The following is a 24,179-nucleotide window of genomic DNA, read 5'->3' as shown; positions in this document are numbered from 1 at the left end:
TAGAGTTTGAGAGTAGAGGACCCTCAGGAGTTGTACTGTTGCAACGCGTGATAATAAAGAAATATCGAAAGGGGCGCCGGTCTTTGAGGCCCATCTTTCTGAGCAGGGAACTTCGCCATGCCGTGTCGACTCTCTCTCTCTCTCTCTCTCTCTCTCTCTCTCTCTCTCCAAGTTCCGTGATCTTGCAGTTTCTGTTCGTGTGCTGCTATTGATTTCTCGCTTGGAGTGTCCAAGCTTCCAATAGGTTGGAATCGACTTTCGAGGTGGTAAGCAGATCCAAGAAGCTTGTTCGTTTTAAGGATGATCCAAATTTTAAGCAAGAAAAGCAGATTCTTGCAAAAGTCTAAAAAGCATGGTCAGCAATCTAGCAATTCAAAGGAGGAGATCCGTGACAAGTCGGTGATGTGGCAGCAGCTGTACGGACATCCACAAATTGCAATGACTTGACATGTGGCGCTATTGTATGGATTTCCGCTTTTTACCTTGGCTAATTTTAGCAGTCTTGAGCGCCAGTTTTTAGGAGCAGTTGCTTTTGAGTTTAAGTGCTTTTGGGCTTGATGCTTTTGGCGCTGTGTTTTTAGCATCCCTTGTACTCTTTATAAGTGCCCCAAGGAACACTCTTTCAGGCATCTGGACGCAAAGCTAGAAGACCTGGACCCAACGGGAGTTGTACCTTTGCAAGTCAATAATAAAGAACAACCGAGAGAGGCGCAAGTCTTTGTGGCCTAGCGTCTTGGCTCGGAACTCCGTCGGTCGTGTCGTCTTCTCTCTCAATTATTTAAGTTGTTTTGAAGTACTAAAAGTGTTGCCAAGTGTGTAGATTGCAGTTATCTCTATGTTTGTGTCCAATCCCTTGTCGGAAATGATTACAGTGGTATCAAAGCTTCAAGCGTGTTCTTTTCTGAAATCAATCCTTCAAGAGCAGACCAAGCATTCAATTTTTTCATCAAAGAATCTGTGTCCCTGCCCTAGACTTACTAGCCACTCCCACCCTTAGTCCATCGCGCATCGAGCGCGCTCCCATCTTCATCGCTCTGTCTTAAGGGGCATAAGCCGTAAAGAAACCACGATCCCTTCAACATGGATGGAGAATATGGAGATTCTACAGAAAACTTCTTTTCTTTTCCTTTTTCAGGAGAGAAACTGATCCTACACGAACATACGGATGGAAGCTATGGAGTTGGATGAAGAAGAAACGAGAAGAGAATGAGAAGAAGAGGAGACAAGAGGCACAAATTACGTGCTTTTTGATGCTTTTTTGTGTTGCAGAGACCTCTAAAAATCTCTTCAATGGTTGAGAATTTGGATATGTGTCAGAAGGCAAACTTGTTCCTCTCGACAAGCTCTATGCATTGACACGAGCGAATTTTGATTCTGACAACTTCATAAAATTAGGGTTCACGCATAAAATTTCAGCATGAGTAAAATTAATGTTTTTGGAAGCTCTTGTTATTTGTGCAATTAACATGTAATAGAAGCAAGGAACACACATTTGGAAGCATATTGGAGCATGGAGCTAGACAACCACTCTTTTACAACGAGGTGAACCATTTGCTTAAAATTTTGCCTATTTTGCAGGTGAAATCGAGGAAGACATGGCAAGGAACTTTCATATAAAAGCAATTGGAAGCGACGGTAGCTTAGGAATGAATCCGTTAACTTTTCGATTCAAGATAAGAATCATGAATTTTGTTTTGAATTGATGATGATGCATGAGGAATGCTGAAAGATGAAATGAGATTCTAGTGCATCAAGATTCCCATATGAATGAGATGATTGGATATCGTGTTGAGTGCATCAAAAGTTCTAGAGGGATAGACGGCTACACAGGGATCTAGGTCCAACAAGACTTCTGGACGGATGAGATGACTAGACTGAATGATTGAGACACAATGTTTAATGTGAACAAAGTGTGGGATTTGTGAACTGCATTTTTGTGAATGTACGTTGTTGTAGACTCTAGTACATGGGTACTTAGTGAGTGTTTATCGAAGAAAGTTTCTGTTCTATAGTTGTTTTGCAGGTGTAATTGAGGATGATTACTCTTCTTTAAGAGAGGGATATGTGACAAGTTAGTGACGTGGTAGCAGCTATACGGACACCCACATGGCAGACTTTACAGACATTTTTGCGTGGCACTGCTGTACGACTTCTACTTTTTATGTTGGCTGATTTTAGCAATCTTGAGCGCCAGTTTTTAGGAGCAATTGCTTTTGAGTTTAAGTGCTTTTGGGCTTGATGCTTTTGGGGCTTTGTTTTAAGCATCCCTTGTACTCTTCGTGTATGCCCATTGGGCCACTCTTTGTTACCATATACATGTGGTAGTGATGTGTGCGAGCACACTTAGGACCGCCTTGGCATTTTTTTCCTCAATAGGAGGTTTTTTCCCCGTGCATTGTATATACGCCCATCACTCTAGGGCTAGCTTATCTTTCACTGTGCACTAAGCAATACTACTCTCTGTTGTGTGGCTTGAGCTTTCTTCGCCTTCTACAAGCTGTGTGTGTTTCCGTGCAACCCTATTTCCAACAATTGGTATGAGAGCTGGTTGCGTCCTGTTGGGCTTCGTCACTAGCATCGCCAGCACACGCGTGCTCACTTTCTCAGATTTTGATGAGCTTTGGTGAGCGTTAGCAGGTCGACAAATACTTCGAGAAAGCTCATAGAGTTAGCAAGGTTGTACCGTACGTACGTACAGATGACATCCGTACGGTACGTCCGTATAGTACGGATCGGTACCGTACGGTGCAATATTTATATATAAAAAATTTGGGTAGCGCATGCGGCGTCCGTTGGAGCAATAGGGTAGCGTTTTATTTTTTGGGCAAAACTCTTTACAGAGAGTTAGCATTTCTGTAAAAGTTTCAGAGCAGGTGAGAGCAGGTCTGTGAGCGCCTTTCTTGCGAAGAAAACACCATGCCTCGCGAAGCCAACCCCCTCTTGAACATTCACACTAATGTCATTGAGATTGTGAAGACTCCAGGGCAATCTGGATCAAGTACACGACGTTGGCAATGCAAGTACTGTGGGATGTAGAAGACCAGTACGGTCACTCGTGTGGTCAGGCACTTGACGGGAATAGGATGTACAACCAATTGTGGAGCATGCAAGAAGGTGCCGCCTGCTGTAAAAGATCAGCTGATTTTGCAGAAAAATTTCCAGCAATGGCAGGAGGAAACAAAGGTAGGGGAAAACAATCTACGCAAGATTCTCTTCATGATGCCCTTCTCGGAGACCTTGGGGACACGGACACTCAAGATCAAACGGTGGGAAGTAGTGAACCTAGTGCACAGGCTCAGTCTAACAGGAAGAGGGCTCGTGTCATGCAAGATGTTGAGGATGTGTTTTCTGAGGATGTTAATGATACGGAGGATGTCACAGGGCCTCGGCAGACCACCTTGCCCTCACGTGTGCATACTCAATCTTGGATCAAGGAGCGACAAAAGGTGGCGGAGATGGAGATTGCTCGCACTCTTATTGAGTGCAACATCGCCTTCAATGTATTGAGGACTGACCAATGGAAAAGGATGGTGAAGGCTATTGCTCAGGTTGGTCCCACAGATATATGGACTGGCTTAGAGTACAAGAAAATGTGCACAACAATGCTTGATGAGCAAAAGGCTTTGATTGACAAGGCTTTGGTTCCAGTGAAGGCAGGATGGAAACAATTTGGGTGCACAATCATTTCAGATGGTTGGAGTGACAGACGTCGATAACACATCATTAACATTCTTGTGTCATCTTGCCTTGGCACTTATTTTTTGCGAGCCGTGGATGCAGGGAAGGTAGGGGAACATATCACAGGTCAGTTCATTTACACGCACATTTTTGAAAGGTCTTTGCGCACATATATTTCTTTTTATCATAGTAACATGGGACGTGTTCTTAATAGCTGGGATGGGAATGGGGAACAAGATTTAGAGAGGAATCTTGTTTCCACAAGAGGGGTTTGAAACAAGGGGGTTGTTGCTGGGAAGAGGGGAACGCAAGGACAATGGGGATGGGAAACCCAAGATGGACGTCCCATGATACTGTGCTTTTTATTCTGCAATATTCTTTTAGCACTTGGGTGTCTCCTCAAGTAAGTTTATGTCACATACTGCATTGGCCAAGTTACAATTGTTGTTTTCAATAACAGTCTTATGGACTTGGAAACATTGATAATATCCTACTGCTGTCTTCAGGTTTATGAAAGAAATTCAGCCTTATCTGGTGGGGAGGGCACGCTCATTTCTCTTTTCCCTAATGGATGTAAGGCTTTGAATGAAGCAAGTCCTGACGTTGTTCAGAAGGTTTGGCTTTGAATGCAGGAGTTGCATATAGACATGGCTGCATGTCAGCTAGCACTTAATGGATCATGAAATAGTCTCTCTCTTTGTTAGATGCATCATTGTAACGAACAAATTTATGTAACCACTTGTATGATTTTTGCAGATGCGAGCGTCTGGCATTTTGAATAATCCTGCACATCTTATTTATCCTGATGGGACGCCATTTGGAGAGTGGAGTCTGAGCACTCAAATGGAAGAGAAATATGGGCAGCCACTTATTGCTATCTTGTGGAAGAATGCTTTGAACATATTAGGGGAGGCCCTGCCAGAAGAATGCAAACACTTTGGTTATGAGTGTTTTGGCATCACACAGGTATAGTGCATGTTAAGACAGGCAGTAGTTATGTTATGCTATCAAGTAAGGTGAGTAACAGACCTTCATTTTTTCAGTTGTTAATCTACTTGCTTCCAGGGGGACCCTATAGGTCCCACAGCCAATCAGGTTATAGGATTAGTATGATTCCTTGTTCAAGAATTGGCACAAAAAAGGTTGGATGTCGTATAATCTCAATCGTCCCCAGATTAGCTATATATTCAAAAACAAGAAATAAAAGATGAACATATGACTGTTGCTAAGGTAAAAAATCCTTTCCTTGTTTTGTCTCTCTCTCTCTCTCTCTCTCTCTCTCTCTCTCTCTCTCTCTCTCTCTCTCTCTCTCTCTCTGCTGTTGCTCTCATGCGCTCGCCATCGCTGCCCATCTCCCTGCTTCCCCTCGCGCTGCCCTGAACCTGCCAGCCCCGCCCTATCTCTCCCCCCCCTCGCACTGCTCTGAGCCTGCACACCCACCCCACACTCCCTCCTCGCGCTGCCTGCAGCCTGCCCACCATTCCCCCACTCCCTCCTCGTGCTATCGTGCCCCCCCCCAACCCCCCCCCCCCCGCCCTCCCCCCACGTTCTCAGGGCTGCTCACTTGAGCTCGCCTTCGGTGTTGTTTCCCAGTGGCATCGACTCACCTTGTCGCTTCACCGCACTCTCATTGACGCCCTCAATCCACCTTCGCTCGCCATCACAGTAGCAAACACAAATGAAGGATTCTGCTCCGCCACAAAGGGTCTCCACACTGAAGCCCCCTCGCCCAACCCCACAGAACCCACCATCCGACTTGCTCTTTCGCCGATAGAGCAAGCGAGCTTAAAGGCAGAGGTGGCGCGCCTTAAGGCCACCTCTGTTATCTGCAAGATTCTCGACACCAAACCAAGCAGAGGGGAGGTGCGTGATCTCCACTAGGACCGCCTTCTCGCAGAGGTGGGCAAGATCCTCGACATTCAGCTTCTCGGACGTGGCTACTACCATATAGAATTTGAGACCCCCGAGATGGCATCCAAGGTCATTGCGATGAGCCCCCTAGCCATTCGAGCAGTTCGAGCTCATTTTCGACAGTGGTGCCGTGGTTTCGACCCAGCTACTGATGTTCTTGTCGAGGAGGCAGACCTTCCCATCTCAGTCTGCTTCCCCGGCCTAAGGAGAGAGTACCTTCCGCTCCTATCCAAGATTGGCTTAAAGATTGATACCGTCCTAGAGACACCTCGCATGGAAGCCTCTGTAGTTGCCAAGGCAGCTGGCATACCCACAGTATGTGTTTTGGTTCGGGACACCCACACCCTCCAAAGGTCATTCTACTACCTTGGATGAGTGGTGGTTGGCTCCGCCAGAGCGTGGAGTATTCATGCCTCCTGAATCAGTGCTTCATTTGTCGATAGATGGGCCATCTTGCGAAGGCATGTCCACGGAGGAGGCCCCGACCTTCACCTCAGACTCAGCCCCAGCCTCCTAAGGCTCGCCAGCATCAGCAGAAAGAGTCATAGGGTACTCAAGCAGATTCACCCTCCGAGCCTGAGACCTACCTAGGCAGAGGAGGGTTGGTAGCAGGTTCGTGGTCGGCGTCGACAGGGGCCACCACGTCAGCTTGGCCCTCCGGGTGGTCGCCAGGCTCCAGGCTAGCAGCAGTGGGTTTCCACAGGGAACCGTTTCGACCCTCTTCAGCAAGACGAGGCCCCAGCTCCACCCTCCACCTCAGCCTCACCATCAACAGCCCCTCCTCCCCTCGAGTCCTCCTTCACTCCTCCCCCCCCGCCTCCATCCTCTTTCCAACCTCTCCCCCCTTCCCCTTCTCCTCCCCCCCCCCCCCCCCCCCCCCCCCTTCCATCCCCTCCCACTAGCCCCCTTGCTTCCACATCTCCCGCTCCTACCCCACAGCCGGTCCATGGGGCAGGACCTTCCTCGGCTGCTACGAGATTGTAGCAGGCTACAGTGTCACTTTCACAGGACACAGTTACAGTTAGTATAGTTGGTTTGGTCTATTCACGCTGGACTGACACTCTGGGCAGTGACACGTGGCAAGGATACGGATGGTGGCCTAGTGGACATGTGGCCAGGTCACACTTAGCTGGCTGACATTTATGAGCCGTTGGTGGCTCTTTATGATTGTATCTATGAGTAGTAGCTGTTGGGTCATTATCATTATCTTTTATGGTTGGTCTAGTAGTCGTCGTCTGGGTAGCGAGTCTTACACAGAGCACAGTATCACCATCCGTGCACATCTGAGCCTCGACACCCCATTTGTACCTGTGAGTCTTGGGCTGGAGCTGAGTGTGCTGCCACGCCAGAGTCTGTACATGGTTCTTTGAGATAGTCGAGTCCACATGTTCTGGTCCACTGTTGTGTTCTGTTGTTCTGTTGTTATCGATTGTTTCCGTGTTTCATTCTGTTTGAGTGAGTTTCCATTTGTTTGAGTGAGATTGTCTCGCACATTGCACTGAGCGGCACCCACATTGTGGAGAGCACGACACATTATCCGCGCTACAGGTGCTCTCATTTTGGCGATCACGGTGGGACCTCAACTGAAATCTCACTCTGTGAGGTGCAAATCTTGAAGCTAGTTAGGTTTATCTAGCTTCGCCTACCTTGCCTTGCATTGTTCTCCTCTCGCCTAGTCCAACTGGTCTAGTCCCCTCTCGTCTGGTCCAACTGGTCTAGTCCTCTCTCGCCTTGGTCCAACCTGTCCTCGTCCCTGGTCTAGACCTCCTCGACCCTGGTCTAGTCCTCCAAGTCCCTGGTCTAGCCGGGTCTAGTCACTTACCTGGTCTGGTCTGGTGGAGTCTAGACTTGTCACAAGTTTTCTTGCCCCAAGCTTGGTTGGACTGGTGGTCACTTCATGACACATACAAGGAGGTCAGTCGAGCGTCAAAGCGCACTACTGAGCCCTTTGAAGTACTATCACAGAAGACGACCTTTGACACCTTGTAGAAATCCTTCAACCTCATCACCTATACCTCCACATACCACATCACCCATTCCTTCATCAGGTTCCCCATCTTCCCGATCACCTTCTCCAGTAAAGCTCTCTCCTATTCTGATACAGCAAGCTATAGAGAAAGAGGCTCAGCAAGGAATCATGGAGCCACTAGCTAGTCTTTTGGCCAAGGTAAACATCAAGTTCCCTACCTTCAAAGGGCTTTCTTCAGAAGATGCTGACGACTATGCAAGAAGATTTGTATCTCTCTGTAGGGGACGTGGTCTGAACAGAGAAGATGCTTATTTGGTACTATTTCCATCCACCCTGGATGGCCTAGCAGATAAATGGTACAGTCAATTTGCAGAGAACCATTTTGCAACTTGGGCAGCCTTAAGACATCAGTTCTGTGCAGCTTTCAGGCCGGGTGACTACCAGGAGAAGGTGTTGGATGAGTTGGCCAACATGGTGCTCAAGCCTGAGGAGACTTTTGCAGAGCTTATGACTAAAACTAAGTCGCTGGTGGCAAAGCTCCCCCAACAACCCGGTGAATTTATGGTTAAAAAGTGGGTGGAGAAGGCGCTTCCCAAAACTTCTCAGCAAAAACTCCGAGAGAGTCTCCAACCCGACGCCACTCTCGAGGAGTTCATCGCAGCTGCTACTAGGATAGAGGGGGCTAGGAAGCTGTTCAACAACTCTCCTCACATAGATACCCTCTGTGTGTTCTCGGAAGGTAGTCCTGCTGATCCTTTAACTTCTTTACGCAGGGAACTGGAAGCCCTAAAGTTACAGCGAGCTCTTCAAGAGGAGAGGTCCTTCTCTCTTAGACAAGAGAAGCCTCCAAATCATGAGGCATTGGAACAGATTAAGCGCGAGCTAGAAGAGCTCAAGTGTCAGCAAGAGACTAAGGCTATGGTTTGGTGTAGCTCATGCCGCTCTCCAGGGCACCCTCCACAGGAATGCCCCCTTCGGGTTTACTGCCACTTCTGTGAAAAATCTGGACATGAGGACAAGGATTGTTACTACCTCAAGCGATTGCGACATATACAGCAAAGTCTTGGTCCTTCTCTCCAACAAGGGCTAGCACCTGCATCCAACATGGTCTCACCCTACGGCCATCAAAACCCGTTGCCTCCTCTGTTGACAACACCCCCTATGCAACAAAGTATGCACAACAACTTTGCACCCCACAGCTTTTATCATGCCAGTACTCCCTCAGTTCCCCAAAGTTTCTACACCTCAGCCTCCAACTCCATGCAACAACCACCTCGTCCCCCGTTTCGTCCTTCCAATCGGCCTATACTCTGCTACAGATGCGGAGGATATGGGCATTATCAAAGCAAGTGCCCTTTACCTGAGGGGTCCCCTCCTTGTCATCATTGCCCTGATTCGAAGGATCACTACAGTAAGGATTGTCCCAAGCAAAGGGCATCCACGTCTTCAGGCTCGACTCCTGCCCGAATTCACCTTCCCGAAGATAAATTTGATTACTGTGAACACCGTGCCTCAACCATCACCTGTTGCTCATGTGGTTGAGCCACTGCAAGTGGAGGAGCCTGCTGGTGTCCTTACTCGGGTACAAAGAGCAGCTCTTGGTCTCAGTCTGCCCACAGGTCCACCTCGCCAGTCCCCACTTCCTCAATCTGGTCTACCTGACCCAAAGGACAAGTCCTTCACAATTGCTCAGAGCAAACCAACTTCCCTGTTATCTGACATTGATGGAGCCTTCTTGGAAGCAGTGGCTGACTTGGAACGAATTAAGGTCCCAAAGGGAGCCCAGTTCGAAGGTGCCAAGCCCACAGCAAAAGCCATCTTGAAAAATACTTTTCAGCAGGTGTCACTATACGACATGTTAAGGCTCGACGCAACACTCAGAAGTGACACCCTGTCAGTCATTCAGTCTCTGTACCTGGGGGCTGGGCCTAGTGGCGGGCACCTCCCTGTACAGCCTTCAGAGTCTTATTTGATTTCCTATCCAACTGCTCCCCTCACCGATTATAAAAGTCCTCATCTCACTGTATTTATTCTTGGGCACCAGCTTTCCGGCGTCATCGTGGATGGTGGATCTTGAATCAATTTGATGCCCGAATTCACTATGATGGCCTTAGGTCTACAGCCTACCCGACTTGCTCCTTTCACTGTTACATTGGCAGATCAGAGAACAGTCTACCCAGTGGCCATAGTCGATAAGGTGCCTCTGAAGGTACAAGATTTCAGTTTTAACTTGGATTTTGTGGTGGTTAATCTTCCCCAGGTAGAGGGAGGTTATCCCTTGCTGATCGGTAGGCCATGGTTGCGACATACGAAAGCACTTCACGACCGGGGAAACGACGCTATGTGGATACATACTCCTGGCTCTCCAATGCAACAAATTCGTCTTGAAGGAGATATGGATCCGGTCGTTCAGCATACTCTTTGTCAGTAGAGTCCAACCCTGACTTGGAGCAGCCGGTCCCTCCTTATGGGTCCGATGAAGACTTATTGCAGTGGTTAGAAGCTACATCTTCGATGCCATGCTATGTAGTCTCTCTTCAACCCTTGCCAACAGATTCACCCTCTTCCCCTGATCCTACACCTGAAGCCAGTAATCCCAGTCAGTCAAGTGCGCCAGAACCAAGTGGGCCGGTCTCTGATGACCATCCTTCAGAGGGTCCCTTGATAGAAACCTTCGGCCTGGGTGAGCCTATAACACACCATAGAAGGGGGAAAAAGTCTCCCTTGCAAGAGTTGGTCAACACCCCAGTTCCCTCCTTAGCCTCCACTCCATCTGACTCTCCACCCATGTCGGAGCACTTTGAGGTATCTGAGGATTTACCATTCGCAGAGCTTCCATCAGGATGGTTGTAGGAAGAGTATGCTGATTTCAACAATGATCAGACGCCAGCTCATAATGCCCAGAAGCTCACAGAGGCGGCACGGTCTTCTCTCCCTGACGCAACCTTGCCCACTGCACCGCCTGACCCAATCAGAGAGGTCAACCTAGGCGGCCCTGACAACCATCAGCCCATCTTGTTAGCCGCTTGGTTATGGGATCATCCCACTATACTCGACCAGGTAATCTCTTTCATGCACTCTTTTAAGGATGTGTTTGCCTGGTCTTACCACGATTTGGAAGGAATCCCAACAGAGCTAGGAGTCCACACAATTCCTCTGGTTGAGGGGTCTAAGCCAGTCAGAGGAAGGGCTTACAAACTGAATCCCAAGTATGCAGAAGCAGTCAAAATCGAGTTGGAAAAGATGCAAGAAGCAGGTATTATTGTACCAGTAGAGCACTCGGAATGGTTGTCCCCTATGGTTATTGCCCCAGAGAAGCAATCCAACAAAATTCGCGTTTGCGTCGACTACCGGGCTCTGAATAAGGTCACAATCCCGGATGGATTTCCGACCCCTTTCACTGAGAGAGTCCTCGAAGATGTCGCTGGCCATGTACTGTATAGTTTATGGACGGGTTCAGCGGCTACAATCAGTTAGGAAGACATCCTGACGACCAAGTCAAAACAGCTTTTGTGACTCCCTGGGGTATTTTCATCTACACTAGAATGTCTTTTGGGCTTAAAAATGCACCGCCTTCTTTCAATCGCATAGTATATCTCATCTTTTGTCCTCTGCTTACTGATCACCTTCGCATATTCATGGACGACTTTTCCACCTTCTCGGGTGCTCAATGTCGAACCCCTGTAGAAAATCTAAAGGAGCATCTTGCTCAGCTCTCTGCAATCTTCCTCAGGTGCAAAGAGGCATGTTCGAAGCTCAATTCGAACAAGTGTCATTTTTTGGTCACCGAGGGCACACTGTTGGGCCATGTGGTGTCTGCTCAAGGTTTAGCACCTGACCTAGAGAAGATAGTGGCCATCTTGAAGTTACCTCCTCCCGTAAATCCCAAAGGTGTTCAGAGCTTTGTGGGCCACACCGGCTATCATCGCAGGTTTATACGTATGTATGCACAGGTGGCTCAACCATTGACCTGGCTCACCAGTGTTGTTATTCCCTTCCAGTGGTCAACACCCGAGGATGAAGCATTTGCATACCTCAAAAAACACCTCACTGAAGCACCTATTCTAGTTGCCCCGGATTGGGCCCTACCTTTTCATGTGCATACAGATGCCAGTCTGTTGGCTGTGGGTGCTGTGCTGACTCAGCCTAGCAAAGAGTTCAACTTGGATCGTCCTGTACATTATGCAAGTCGCTTGCTCACCAAAGCAGAGCGCAACTATAGCACCAGAGAGAGGGAAGGTTTGGCTATAGTGTATGCTCTACAAAAATTTCGTCACTATTTGCTAGGGGTCCACTTCACAATTATTACTAATCACCATGCCTTGCGCTATCTGCTTAATAAGCCACAGGTCGCAGGTCGAGTATGGCGATGGCTCCTCCTATTCCAAGAGTTTGACTTTGAAGTGGTACTCCGTCCTAGTAAGCAGCATGTAATGGCTGACCACCTCTCTCGCATTCACACAGGTGAAGAAGCTACCGAAATTGCGGACGACTCTCCAGATAGCAGTCTTTTTAAGATAGATACAACACCGGAATGGTACGGCGAGGTCTTACATTTTCTATCTACTGGGCTGTACCCAGAGAATGCATCTCCACTGCAGAAGAGGAGATTGCTGTTGAAGTCCAAGCCTTTCACTCTGATTGGGGGCCAGCTCTACAAATCGGGACCAGATGGTGTTCTGAAGCGTTGTGTCTCGCCTCATGAGGTGGAGCATATTCCGGAGGATGCCCACAATGGTCCCACTGGTGGCCATTACCCTGGTCACATCACCGCCCAGAAGATTCTACAGAGGGTCTATGGTGGCCCTACAGTTTTAAGGATGCAATAGCATATTCTAAGGTTTGTGATGTGTGCCAGCGTTGTGGGCCGAAGCCAAGTAAGCAATCCAACCGTCCTCTGCAGTTCTCGATGGCGTGGCTACCTTTTGAGAGATGGGGTTTGGACTTTGTGGGTCCAATATATCCTCCGGCTCAACCAGGTAATCGCAAATATCTGCTAGTGGCTATAGACTATGCAACAAAGTGGGCAGAGGTACTAGCGACAGTAGATTGCATTGGCAATACAGTAGCCAAATTTTTATATGAAAATATTTTATGCAGATTTGGATGTTCCTTAGAGATCACCAGTGATAGGGGCAATCGTTTTGTCAATGACATGATCTCAACTTTGCTGGCCAATTACAAGATTTTTCATCGCAAGTCGTGCTCTTATTACCCTAGAGCCAATGGGCAGGCCAAGAGCACCAACAAGGTTCTGATTGCACTCCTGCGGAAAGCATGTCATCTCCATCCAGCATCGTGGGCTCAGGCTGTGCACGGCACTCTTTGGGCATACCGCACATCTTTCAAAGCAACAACGAATCACACGCCTTTTCAACTCGCTTTCGGTTTGGAAGCCATAGCTCCATTTGAGTTCAACTCGGGATCCCCTAGGGTGGGCAGTCTGCGTGCAAGTTGGAACATGGAAGCTGCATCTATATCCCGTCTTACTTTATTGGATGAAAGCCGCCTTTTAGCTTCTCATGCTTTGCAAGCGGAGCAACTTCGTCGCAAAGCGTGGCATGATCGCCACCTCAGAAAGCCGAAAATAACGCAAGGCACATTGGTGCTACTCTATCAGGCAAAATATTTGATCTACCTCATTCCCAAGGAGGGGGACTCCTTGGATGAGATTCGGCTGTGGCAGCCCATCACCATCCTCAACTTAGCCTACAAAATTCTAGCCAAGGCTCTGAGTTTGAGAATTCAACCACTTCTAGAGAGCATTATACATGTGACCCAAACAGGTTTTGTCAAGGTGAGCAGTATACTTGACAACATCTTCACTTTTTGGGAGGCATCTGCCCTCGTGCGCCTCCGAGGTATATCGTGATACTTCTTCTCGATTTTGAGAAGGCTTACGATAGAGTTGACTGGGACTTCTTGGAGGGCACTCTACGCAGGATGGGTTTCTCAGATGCTTGGATCAGAGGTGTGTCAGCTCTCCTACAGACGTGCACACAAACAAGTGCTTTTGGCAGGAGGTAGAGGGGACCAATTCATGCTCACGCTCGGTCAGACAGGGTTGCCCTCTAGCCCCCTTCCTCTTTCTGTTCTATGCTGAGACGATGAGCAGATTCTTGGTTTCACAACAGGTTGGTCTGCGTGGCTTAGCGCTCCCTATTCGGGGCGATGAGCTATTGGATGCTGAGTTTGCCGACAACTCAGCTTTGTACTCGGAGGGCCTGGAGGCAAACTTGCACAGGTGTGAGCATCATTAAATTGGCAATAGAAAGCAATATATCAGATGATAACATTCAGCATCTTTGGATTTCTTTCGAGTATTCTGCTTGGTGGGATCTTTAAGCTCCAGAAGAGACATTGCACACAACGAGATCAATCCTCTTTCAATCTCTTAAACTTATGCAAAGTTACATTGCTCTTATTTTAACACCAACTGTTGGACACCAGCTGAGACATAATAGTATTTGGCCAACCCTTTGCAAAATGGAGCTGACGTTCCCTTTGTTATGGACGATTACCATTCCTGTGTAATTTGCATATGTTAAACAAAGATTAAATTTGGTTTTTGGGATATTATATTGTGTTTAACACATCTCTATCACGCCTCTCCAGTGTTAGGGAATAAAGGCCTAAGTGCCTTGTACTTATTAACTTATAAGTTAATAAATTTATAAGTGAGAGGGCCCAAGTGTGAATGGCCCCCTAGTCACTTACTCATATACTCAAAGGTCAAGCCCAAAATGTCACTATCATGATTTTTCCCAAAACTTCTATGAGTTCTCTCTCTCTCACGTAATTTTTCTCTGCGTGTGCTTCTTCTGCGCCACTCTCCTCTTCTCCTTCACTCTCATTGCATAGAGTAGCAAGTGGGCTCTCTCTCCTGCTCCCCCACACATGGTATCAGAGCTTTAGGGTTTCCAAGAGAGCCATTTTCGCAACACAGATCAGAATTCTGTTCTTGCTCGCTGCGGGAAGGATATTCAACCGTTTTCGATCAACTCTGTCGCGAAGGGATCCTCTCACCGTGTAGAATCGACCTCCGGTGACAGTTTCCCCAAAATTAGGGTTTCAAAAACTGGCGAACAGCAGCCTATTTCTGCTGAAATTGACCAATTTCGGGGTCAATTTGATGCAATTTCATTAGGGCAAGTCTCACAGGTCAATCTTACAGGTGTTTCCACCAACGAGGTTCTGAAAATTCAGCAAAACAGGTGTTTACAAGTCTGATTTTTGCCCTAAAACAGGGAATTTCAGCAAGCAAATGATGTATACACCTTGTGGAAACCTTTGGTAAGGGTTTGGCAGTGAATGTACGCCGTTTTGGGGTGATTTCGCGTGAAATTTGCTCACTGTTTTTCTGTAACAGCAAGCTGTTTTTTGCTCGATTGCGCACATTTGGGCGTGTTTAGGTCGGCAAAACAGGGTTTCAGTGTTTGCAATCACTCAGAATGGCTTCTAGCAGTGAAAGTGGCAATTTGTTGCACATTCGCAAGCTTGAAGGGGCCCATAACTTTGCTATATGGAAGAAGCAATGTTATAATGTGATGTTGCAGAAGAAACAGGCGAAACCTATTAAGTTACAGGGTGTGAAACCGGATGATATGGAGGTTGAAGAATGGGAAGAAGTGGACGAGTTGGCTCGCTCCACGATCATGCTTTCGGTGTCTGACAATTTACTCTTCAATGTAGAGAATGAGCAGACAGCATGGGGCATGTGGAAGCGTTTAGACGAGTTGTATGCACAGCAGAGTGCTGCCAGTAAAGTGTATTGGCTTAAGAAGCTTATGGATCTCCGCATGAAGGAGGGCACGCACATGTCAGTGCACCTCAATGAATTCAATTCTATTTTCAGCCAACTGACAGAGCTGAAATTCACGATTGATGAGGAGTTCAAAGCTACTTTTCTGCTATGCACATTGCCCGAGAGTTGGGATGTATTCCGGACAGCTCTTAGTAACTCAAGTGCGTCACTTAAGTATGCAGATGTAGAGAGTTCTCTCTTGATGGAAGAGATGAACAGGAAGAACACCACAGGTGGGTCTTCTAATGCATTGCACTTGAGGGGCAGGTCTCAACAGAGGGAGAAATCTGACAGTAAGGACAGGGCACGCAGCAAATCTCGTAGGAAAGATGTTGTGTGTCATCATTGTGGAAAGAAAGGGCATTATAAACGGGAATGCTATGAGTGGAAGAAAGAGAAGAACAAGGGTGCTGAAACTGATGCAAAGGACAAGGGAAATGCCAAGAAGAGCATTGTGTTGATTGAGGAAATCAATGTTGCTAGTAGTTGTGACAGTGACAGCAGCACTGATGTACTCAATGCCTCTTCTGTGGATGCACATACCCTTGCTATGGGTTCTGATGTGGACATGCATACTTGGATTCTTGATTCAGGTGCCTCCTTTCATGTAACACCTCATAGGGATTGGTTTACACAGTACTCAGGTGAGGTGCAGGGCACTGTTTATTTGGGAGATAACTATGCATGTGACATTGCAGGTATTGGCAATGTCCAGTTTTCCTTTGCTGATGGTATGACTTTTGTTTTGCACAAAGTGCGCCATGTGCCACAACTCAAGAAGAGTTTGATTAGTACAGGGCAGCTAGATGATGCAGGCTATCACACCACTTTTGGTTGGTGATAGCAAGTGGAAAATTTGTAAAGGGGCCCGGATTGTAGCCAAGGGTTGTAAATCGGACACTTTGTATCCTTTGCATGTATCTAGTGTGCGTGACCATGTTGTCGCCGTAACCGAGCAGCCAAGTGTTTCTTTGTGGCATGGCCGGTTGGGACACATGAGTAAAAGAGGAATGGAAACTCTGTCTCGTTGTGGTTATTTGTCGTGTTTGAGGTATGCTGATTTTTCTCATTGTGAGCACTGTATTTATGGTAAGCACAGTCAAACACCGCACAAAAGGTCTCTTTCTTTGAAGTCTGACAGGTTAGACTTAGTGCATTCCGATGTATGTGAAATGCCACAGTTGTCCTTAGGGGGAAAGAAATATTTTGTCTCGTTTATCGATGATGCTACACGTAAGGTGTGGGTGTATCCAATACGTGCTAAAAGCGATGTTTTGGATACTTTCAAGAAGTTTCTTGCGTTTGTTGAGAATCAAACAGACAAGAAGCTTAGTTCTTTGCGCTCAGACAATGGGGGGGAGTATGTATCAAAAGCATTTATTGACTTTTGTGCTACTAAAGGTATTAAAAGAGAGCTCACGACTCCTTTTAATCCCTCTCAGAATGGAGTTGCAGAGAGGTTGAACCGGACTATCCAAGAGAAAGTTCGGAGTATGCTGTCACATGCTGCATTACCTCATGGTTTTTGGGCAGAAGCTGTGCAAACAGCTATTCACTTGATTAATCGCTCACCTAGCAAGGCTTTGGGTGGAAAGGTGCCTGAGGAGGTGTGGTCTGGCAAGCCACCCTCATATGCACATTTAAGAGTGTTTGGTTGTGAGGCCTATGTTCACATCCGGAGTGAACTGCGCACCAAACTAGAACCAAAGTCTCATAAATGCATTTTCCTAGGATATGGTGAGAATGGTGAAATGGGGTATAGATTATGGGATCCCGCATTACGGAAAATCATACGCAGCAATGATGTTATCTTCAATGAGAATTGCATGCACAAACAGCCCACAAAGGTCGAGGAAGTGCGCCGGGTTGTTTTTCGTGAAGATGTTACATATGGACAGCCAAGAAGGCCCAATGTTCAGCAGCCTTTACATGCTGAAAATGGTGCTGAAAATCAGCCATTAGCTGCTGAAAATCAGCCCCAACAAGTTGCCATTGATGCACCACAGGTAGGGGAACAGGTTGATGCTCCTAGACCGCCCGTTGTTGCAATGCAACCGGCTGAACAGCCTGCTGTTTTAGATGGTTTACAGGCTGAAAATCCACCTGTTATGGATCATTGGGTGCGTAGGTCTACTCGGGTGACAAGGCCCCCCGATAGATATGAACCGTCTTTGGACTATGTCATGCTTACTGATTGTGGTGAGCCGTCTTGCTATACAGAGGCTATGCAACGGGAAGACAGTAAGAAATGGTTCAAAGCAATGGTTTCGGAAATGCAGTCTTTGGAGAAAAACCATACATGGGACTTGGTTGATTTGCCTAAAGGGCATAAGGCTCTGCCATGTAAATGGGTTTACAAGACCAAGGTCACATCTGATGCTTCTACTAAGTACAAGGCACGTTTGGTTGCTAAAGGGTACAAGCAAAAGCATGGTGTTGATTTTGATGAGATTTTTTCTCCTGTTGTAAAGCTTGTCACATTACGTCTTGTTTTAGGTCTGGTTGCTTCTGAAGATATGGAGTTAAAGCAAATGGATGTCAAAACAGCGTTTTTGCATGGCGATTTGCTTGAGATGATCTATATGATGCAGCCAGAAGGTTTTGTGTCAAAGGGGCAAGAGAAGAAAGTATGTAGACTCTTGAAGAGCTTGTATGGTTTGAAACAGTCTCCCCGTGCATGGTATCACAAGTTTGATACATTCATGAGGTCTCAAGGATACAAAAGAAGTAATTCTGATCACTGTTTGTATATCAAAACGGCAAGTGATGGATCTCTTCTATTGCTGATTTTGTATGTTGATGACATGCTTATTGCGGGTAAAAATGTCACGGAGTTGGATGCATTACAGCAAAGCTTAAAGAATCGCTTTGACATGAAGGATCTTGGTGATGCTAATCATATTTTGGGCATGCGTATCTCTCGAGATAGACCCAACAGGCGTCTGTATCTATCTCAACGAGATTATGTTAATAAGGTGCTACATCGTTTTCATATGGATGGGGGAAAGGCACTTGGTACTCCGCTGCCTCCATATGTAAAACTGACTGCACATGACTGCCCAAACACAGATGATATGCGGGCTGAAATGGCCAAGATTCCTTATGCATCAGCCATTGGCAGTTTGATGTATGCTATGGTTGCTACACGTCCGGACATTGCATTTGCGGTGGGAGTGGTAAGCAGGTACATGAGCAACCCTGGCAAAAAGCATTGGGAAGCAGTGAAGTGTATCTTGAGATACTTGAAAGGCACTAAAGACTTGTGCATTTGTTTTGGGAAGAGTGAGACATCTGTGCATGGCTTTACAGATGCAGATTTTTCTGGACATCCAGATTGCAGGAAGTCTACCTCTGGATATGTGTTTACATTCACAGGAGGTGCAGTTTCTTGGATTTCTAGACTGCAAAAATGTGTTGCTTTGTCTACCACTGAGGCTGAGTATGTGGCTGCCACTGAGGCATGCAAAGAAGCTTTGTGGCTCATGCGTTTGGTAGAAGAGCTTGGCATTAAGTCACCGGTTCCTGTGCTACACTGTGATAGTCAGAGTGCTATTATGCTTGCAAGGAATCCTGTTTTTCATGCCAAGACAAAGCACATAGAGGTGAAGTATCATTTTATCAGGAGTGTGCTTGATGACAAGAGCATTACACTTGTCAAGGTGCACACAGATGACAATCCAGCAGATCTTTTGACCAAGAGTCTTCCAGCAGAGCGGTTTGCATATTGCCGTCAGATGATGGGTGTTGGATGAGTAAGTGCATGATCAGCTGATGTATCATAGTTAGCTAATTCTTTGATCTCCCAAGGTACATTGCCTTTAGGTGGGAGGTTGTTAGGGAATAAAGGCCTAAGTGCCTTGTACTTATTAACTTATAAGTTAATAAATTTATAAGTGAGAGGGCCCAAGTGTGAATGGCCCCCTAGTCACTTACTCATATACTCAAAGGTCAAGCCCAAAATGTCACTATCGTGATTTTTCCCAAAACTTCTATGAGTTCTCTCTCTCTCACGTAATTTTTCTCTGCGTGTGCTTCTTCTGCGCCACTCTCCTCTTCTCCTTCACTCTCATTGCATAGAGTAGCAAGTGGGCTCTCTCTCCTGCTCCCCCACATCCAGCCAGGCCAACCCAGGCATCGCACGATTACTAACTTCTTCATGGCCACACACCCCAGTACAAGTATGGCCATTGAGACACGGGATCAAGAGGCTTCATCTGCTAGAGGTGTCATAGTCGATAGAGCAATGACGCTCAGCTGGCCGAGATGCCGATGCCCACCCCCTGGAGGATACGAAGCTACACGGGTTGAAGATGCCTAGGCATCCCGTTCATGCAGATAAACATCTTTCCATAAGAGAGATACCTTGAGAGAGATTTTTTCAATGATATCTTGGATATTTTGCACCAGGGATACACTTTTGGATAGGCAGTGTTTTAGCCTTTTAGCTTAAGGCAGTCTTTGCTATTCCCCTTTAGATTTGAACTTCTATGTTTGTTGTTAGCCCTTTAGCTTTAGACTGGTTTTTCTGTTTTCTTAAATAGGTCACATTCATTGTGTGTACTCTTTTTATTTGATAGGCTGCATTGCTTTTAAGAGTATTGTTTGGTTTTGAATTCTTCTCTTTCTCAAAGAAGACCCTAAACCCTCACTTCTTCACTTGCCCTTTGCTTTAGGCTGTCTTTGCTATTCCCCTTTAGATTTTTCATTCTATGTTTGTTATAGCCCTTTAGCTTTAGACTGGTTTTTCTGTTTTCTTAAATAGGTCACATTCATTGTGTGTACTCTTTTTATGTGACAAGCTGCATTGATGTTAAAAGTATTTTTTTTTGGCTTTGGATTCTTCTCTTTCTTCACTTGCCCTTCACATTGAAACATCCAAATGTTTTTGTGTATCATTTTCACCTCTCCAGTCTGGTCTTGTATCTTCTCTACATATCTGTGTTATTGCTACTTTTAACTTTCTTCCACAAGAGTCTTTCTCAAAGGAGTATTAAGTCTATCCGGTTGGAAACATTCTCAAAAACGATCAGCCACATGGAAAGGTTGCTCTTGCAGCTGTTGAGCCTGGCACGGAAGCAAACAATGTCACGTATAGACATGGCGAGTAGCAAGAGAGAGAGCAGACAAGATAAGAGAGGAGAGGAAGAGAAAACTAGTATACTGTACAAATGTAAAGAGAGTTTACAATTAGGTTTTAGTGAGCCTTATAAAGGCTTTACAAAGAGGTTTACACATCTGTCCGCCCAAGTTGGGCTGACCCCAACAATTACCCCTTTCAGCCAAACTTGGCATAATCTTCATCTTAAGTTCATTCCTAGGTCTAGTACTTGATACATCATGGTGGTTCAAGATGGTTTATCACCATGCTCACAAGAGTACTTATCCTAGGTTTATGAAATAGTCATACGCCCCCTTGAACTAAGTGCTACACTCTCATGAACCCATGAGTTTTTGGTATACTCGCCAACCGTTAGTTTTAGGTTTTCTCACAACCAAGGGTTTTAGGTTTTCTCATAACCTGGTGCTACATCAGAGCTACCAACATGCGGGGTTTTTGGTTTACTCCCAAACCTTGGGTTTAAGGTTTACCCAGTAACCTCACGAGAGCGGAATACAAAACGGGGCTTGTCACAGGGAAGGTCTTACCGCATGCGACGACTGCATGGGCAGTGTCTAATCCCGTACAACTTGGACTTGACATAAAAGGGTGTCTTCTTGACGCACATGGAGGCAAATACAAATTTGTCGCGCGTGTCATTTGACATACACATCATGGCTGGACTCGTGATTACACATTATTTTCATTTTGATATACATCGTTTCATCACTATGGTCACTAAGGGTAATGCTCGCATTGAGAAACCATGTGCACATGTAGCACTGTGTGAACAACCTCTTCAGATTTAAAAGGTCACCTAATTTCGAAGAAAAATGAAGCATTAAAATAATAATAACGTGGCTGTGTGTGCAGGCTGAATATGTGTGTGTGCGCTTTGTGGACAAAATAGCCGAGCTGTCCACAATAACTCTTTGGCCCGCCTCCCCCACACACAGCTGATCATGAGCACTGACGTGAGTGCTGACGCACGCCACCGCCTTGCTTCTTCCACACAATTCGACTGTCTTGAATGGAGTTGTTGCGCGTGCGTGTGTGTTTGGTGCCGTGTTGCTACTGCTCGGACATGATGATGCAATTATGCTGTCGCCTGCTTGTGTGTGGCTATGCGTCACTGAAGAGGTGAAACGGATTCAAAGCTGCACAGTTTAGAGCGATACATAGAAAATGTCCGACAAGAGTGTCACTTTTGGCTTCCATCATGGCTGGCAACCCCATTGCTTAGATATCCATTGCCGTTTTCTCTTTTAACTTTGTGATAGAACAACACACATGCTGCAGCAGTCCTGATTTCCCTTTCATCCATCGGTGACACGTGACTATGGTTAAAGTTATACCAACAATTGTCTTCAAGCAGCTTCATGTAGGCAGCTTTCTATTGCATATATGCTTTGAACAGGGGTCCTTCTTGCCGGCTCTTGGCCGGTTGAGCTTCCGGCCAAGCCGGTTGAGCTCTCGGCTGAGCTCTTCTTCATGCCAAGCTCAACTTTTGAGCTGAAACGTCAATTGCTGCAGCCTTCTCGCCAATCTCCTTCTCAACCTTAAATCTCCCAAGGAAGTGTCCTCTTCTCTGATACGAGTTGTTGAGCCTCGCGTGGAAGCGAACAGCGTCACGTATAGACATGGCGAGTAGCAAGAGAGAGAGCAGACAAGATAAGAGAGGAGAGGAAGAGAAAACTAGTATACTGTACAAATGTAAAGAGAGTTTGCAATTAGGTTTTAGTTGTCACGATTGTGATTATGTTACACTATTACATCTACTTCTAGCTGCAGATACGCAAAGTGCCATGCCAAGGAGGACCCCTACGCTTGGATGGTCACGACCCTTCACTCAAGAGACATGCCTCTTCGCCAAAAGCCACGCTCCTTCGACGACTGGTCACACCCCTTTGCTCTGCGGTTGCGACTCTTCGTCCAATGGTTGCAGCTCTTCGCCGAAAGGATGTGTCTTTACGTCTTAAGTCACGTCTCTTCACCATGAGATGTGTCTTTTCATTTGTCTCTCTTCGTCTCCTATATAAGGAGCCTATTGTATTCAGTTTTCAAGCATTCATTCAATCAATCAAACACACATTCAGTGTTTTGAGTCTCAATTTGATCTTAAGTATGAAGTTTTAAGTTTTAATTATAGGATTAGCACCACTAATCCTCATAGTGGTTTTAGAGCAATTTTTTTTCCTGGGACCCGAAGGTTGTGAGCCTCTCACCCTCACCGCTACCCTCTCCCCTCCTTCCCGTAGTTGCATGGAAGCAGAAGAAAGATGGTACATACACACCTACGAGTATAAGGTAACCTAAACCTTCTTTTTCAATTCTGCATATAGAAAACGAACACAGATGCTTGTGCGTGCCGCGTACCCGGAGAATCTCTCGCTCTCTATGCTCGTACCCTTTCATGCAAAAGGGCACTGCCTTGGCCAATAGTCACCTCTGCTCTAGTGCTCGCTTCCCTTCCCAGGAGATGTGCCCTATGCGTATCTTTTCTCCAAGTGGTGGATTGCTAAATTGCTGGGTTGATGCGTTCAAGTCCCTTGCTGCTGGTTGACACCCAATCGTTGCACCAACAGCTCGTCAAAAGTCTTTATGCTGGCAAATTCTTTACGCTAGCAGCCATAAAAGTTTTTAATTTTTAAATGTGCCCAACTTGGCCAGCCAACCCCATATTTTTAAAGACCATGTGAAAGTCCCTTTTCACTTGAACCCTTCAATTAAACTTATAAAAAAAGTGCAAAAAAAAGCCAGCGATGCGCCATTTTATTCGAAGGTTCTCCACCAGCTTCTCCTCCTACTGCTGACTTGGTGTGCACACTCTGCGCGCATTATCCTTCATCGACGAGAGTAGTTGGATAACCTGTCAGGAAAATAAATAAGAAAATTCGCGGACAAAATCTTGCCCGATAATTACACTTCCACATGCAGTGATTGTGATTCCGGATTCTCCTGCTCAGAGCCGGACCTTATAATTATTCCCGATTCCCCGACTCCAGAGCGCAAACTCCGGAGCACCCGTCCCTGAACCTGTTCCCGACCCAAAACCTGCACCTGTTTGTTATTCCTTTTGAGGCGTAATCATCCCGAATTCTCCGGACGGAGAAGGTCAGTCAGACGCCCTTACTCTTACCAAGGAGAAGATGGCCACACTTTCCACAAGCCTCGCATCACTTCACAGTCGTTTGGATAAGATGCAGACGCAAAACACTTCTCGAAGTCATCCTACTGCTTCTCGGACTTCACATGCAGCATCTTCCACACCTTGCACTTTCCTTTAAGGGTGAATCTGGGCTTATCCTGGATTCATCTAGGTATATTTTTTAGTCGTATAGCGGACATGCAGACTTCACATTGTGAAGTTTTCGTCCGAGTTACGACCAGTTGATATTGTGCTAATTCTTTCTATCTTTTGTGGTGCGTATGCCCTATCAACTACCTCATTTTTGTGCTAATTTTTTCGATTTAATGCTTTTTTTAGTGCTAGGCTTCATTATGGCTGAGTCTGCCCTTGATCTCTGGAGTCCTGACAGAAACTCAGTACGCTGAACTTTGTGTTTATGTATGCTCATGTGTGTGCGCGTGTGGTGTGTGTTGTGTTTGGGAGCATATGTTAGTACCTAGTTCTACACCCACTATTGGGCACTGATGACGTTAGTGGGGATGTCGTGGTATTTAGTCAATACTATGCATGATGGAGCTGATGGTTATAT

General features: G+C 46.4%; 1 protein-coding gene across 7 annotated transcripts in view; it reads left to right on the top strand.

Moving 5' to 3' along the window:
• The window catches only part of LOC147423917 (uncharacterized), a 144,275-nt gene that overhangs the window by 13,221 nt on the left and 106,875 nt on the right, over positions 1–24,179 (top strand). For 6 of the 7 annotated variants that reach the window (XR_015186542.1, XM_086501085.1, XM_086501084.1 and 3 more), the window contains exons 2-3: positions 4,185–4,292; positions 4,435–4,644. Coding sequence is in view for 6 of the 7 variants with exons in the window: in XM_086501085.1 (XP_086357211.1) it covers positions 4,185–4,292; positions 4,435–4,644 (318 nt within the window). In the remaining variant the exon portion in view is untranslated. The remainder of the gene's footprint in view (positions 1–4,184; positions 4,293–4,434; positions 4,645–24,179) is intronic. The other variant, XM_086501091.1, reaches the window with a different exon arrangement.

This window comes from Adiantum capillus-veneris, chromosome 26 (genome assembly GCF_014529385.1).
Source record: "Adiantum capillus-veneris isolate H3 chromosome 26, ASM1452938v2, whole genome shotgun sequence".
NCBI lineage: Eukaryota > Viridiplantae > Streptophyta > Polypodiopsida > Polypodiales > Pteridaceae > Adiantum > Adiantum capillus-veneris.
The sequence above is the reverse complement of the archived record's forward strand: the minus strand, read 5'-3'. Positions and strand labels throughout refer to the sequence as shown.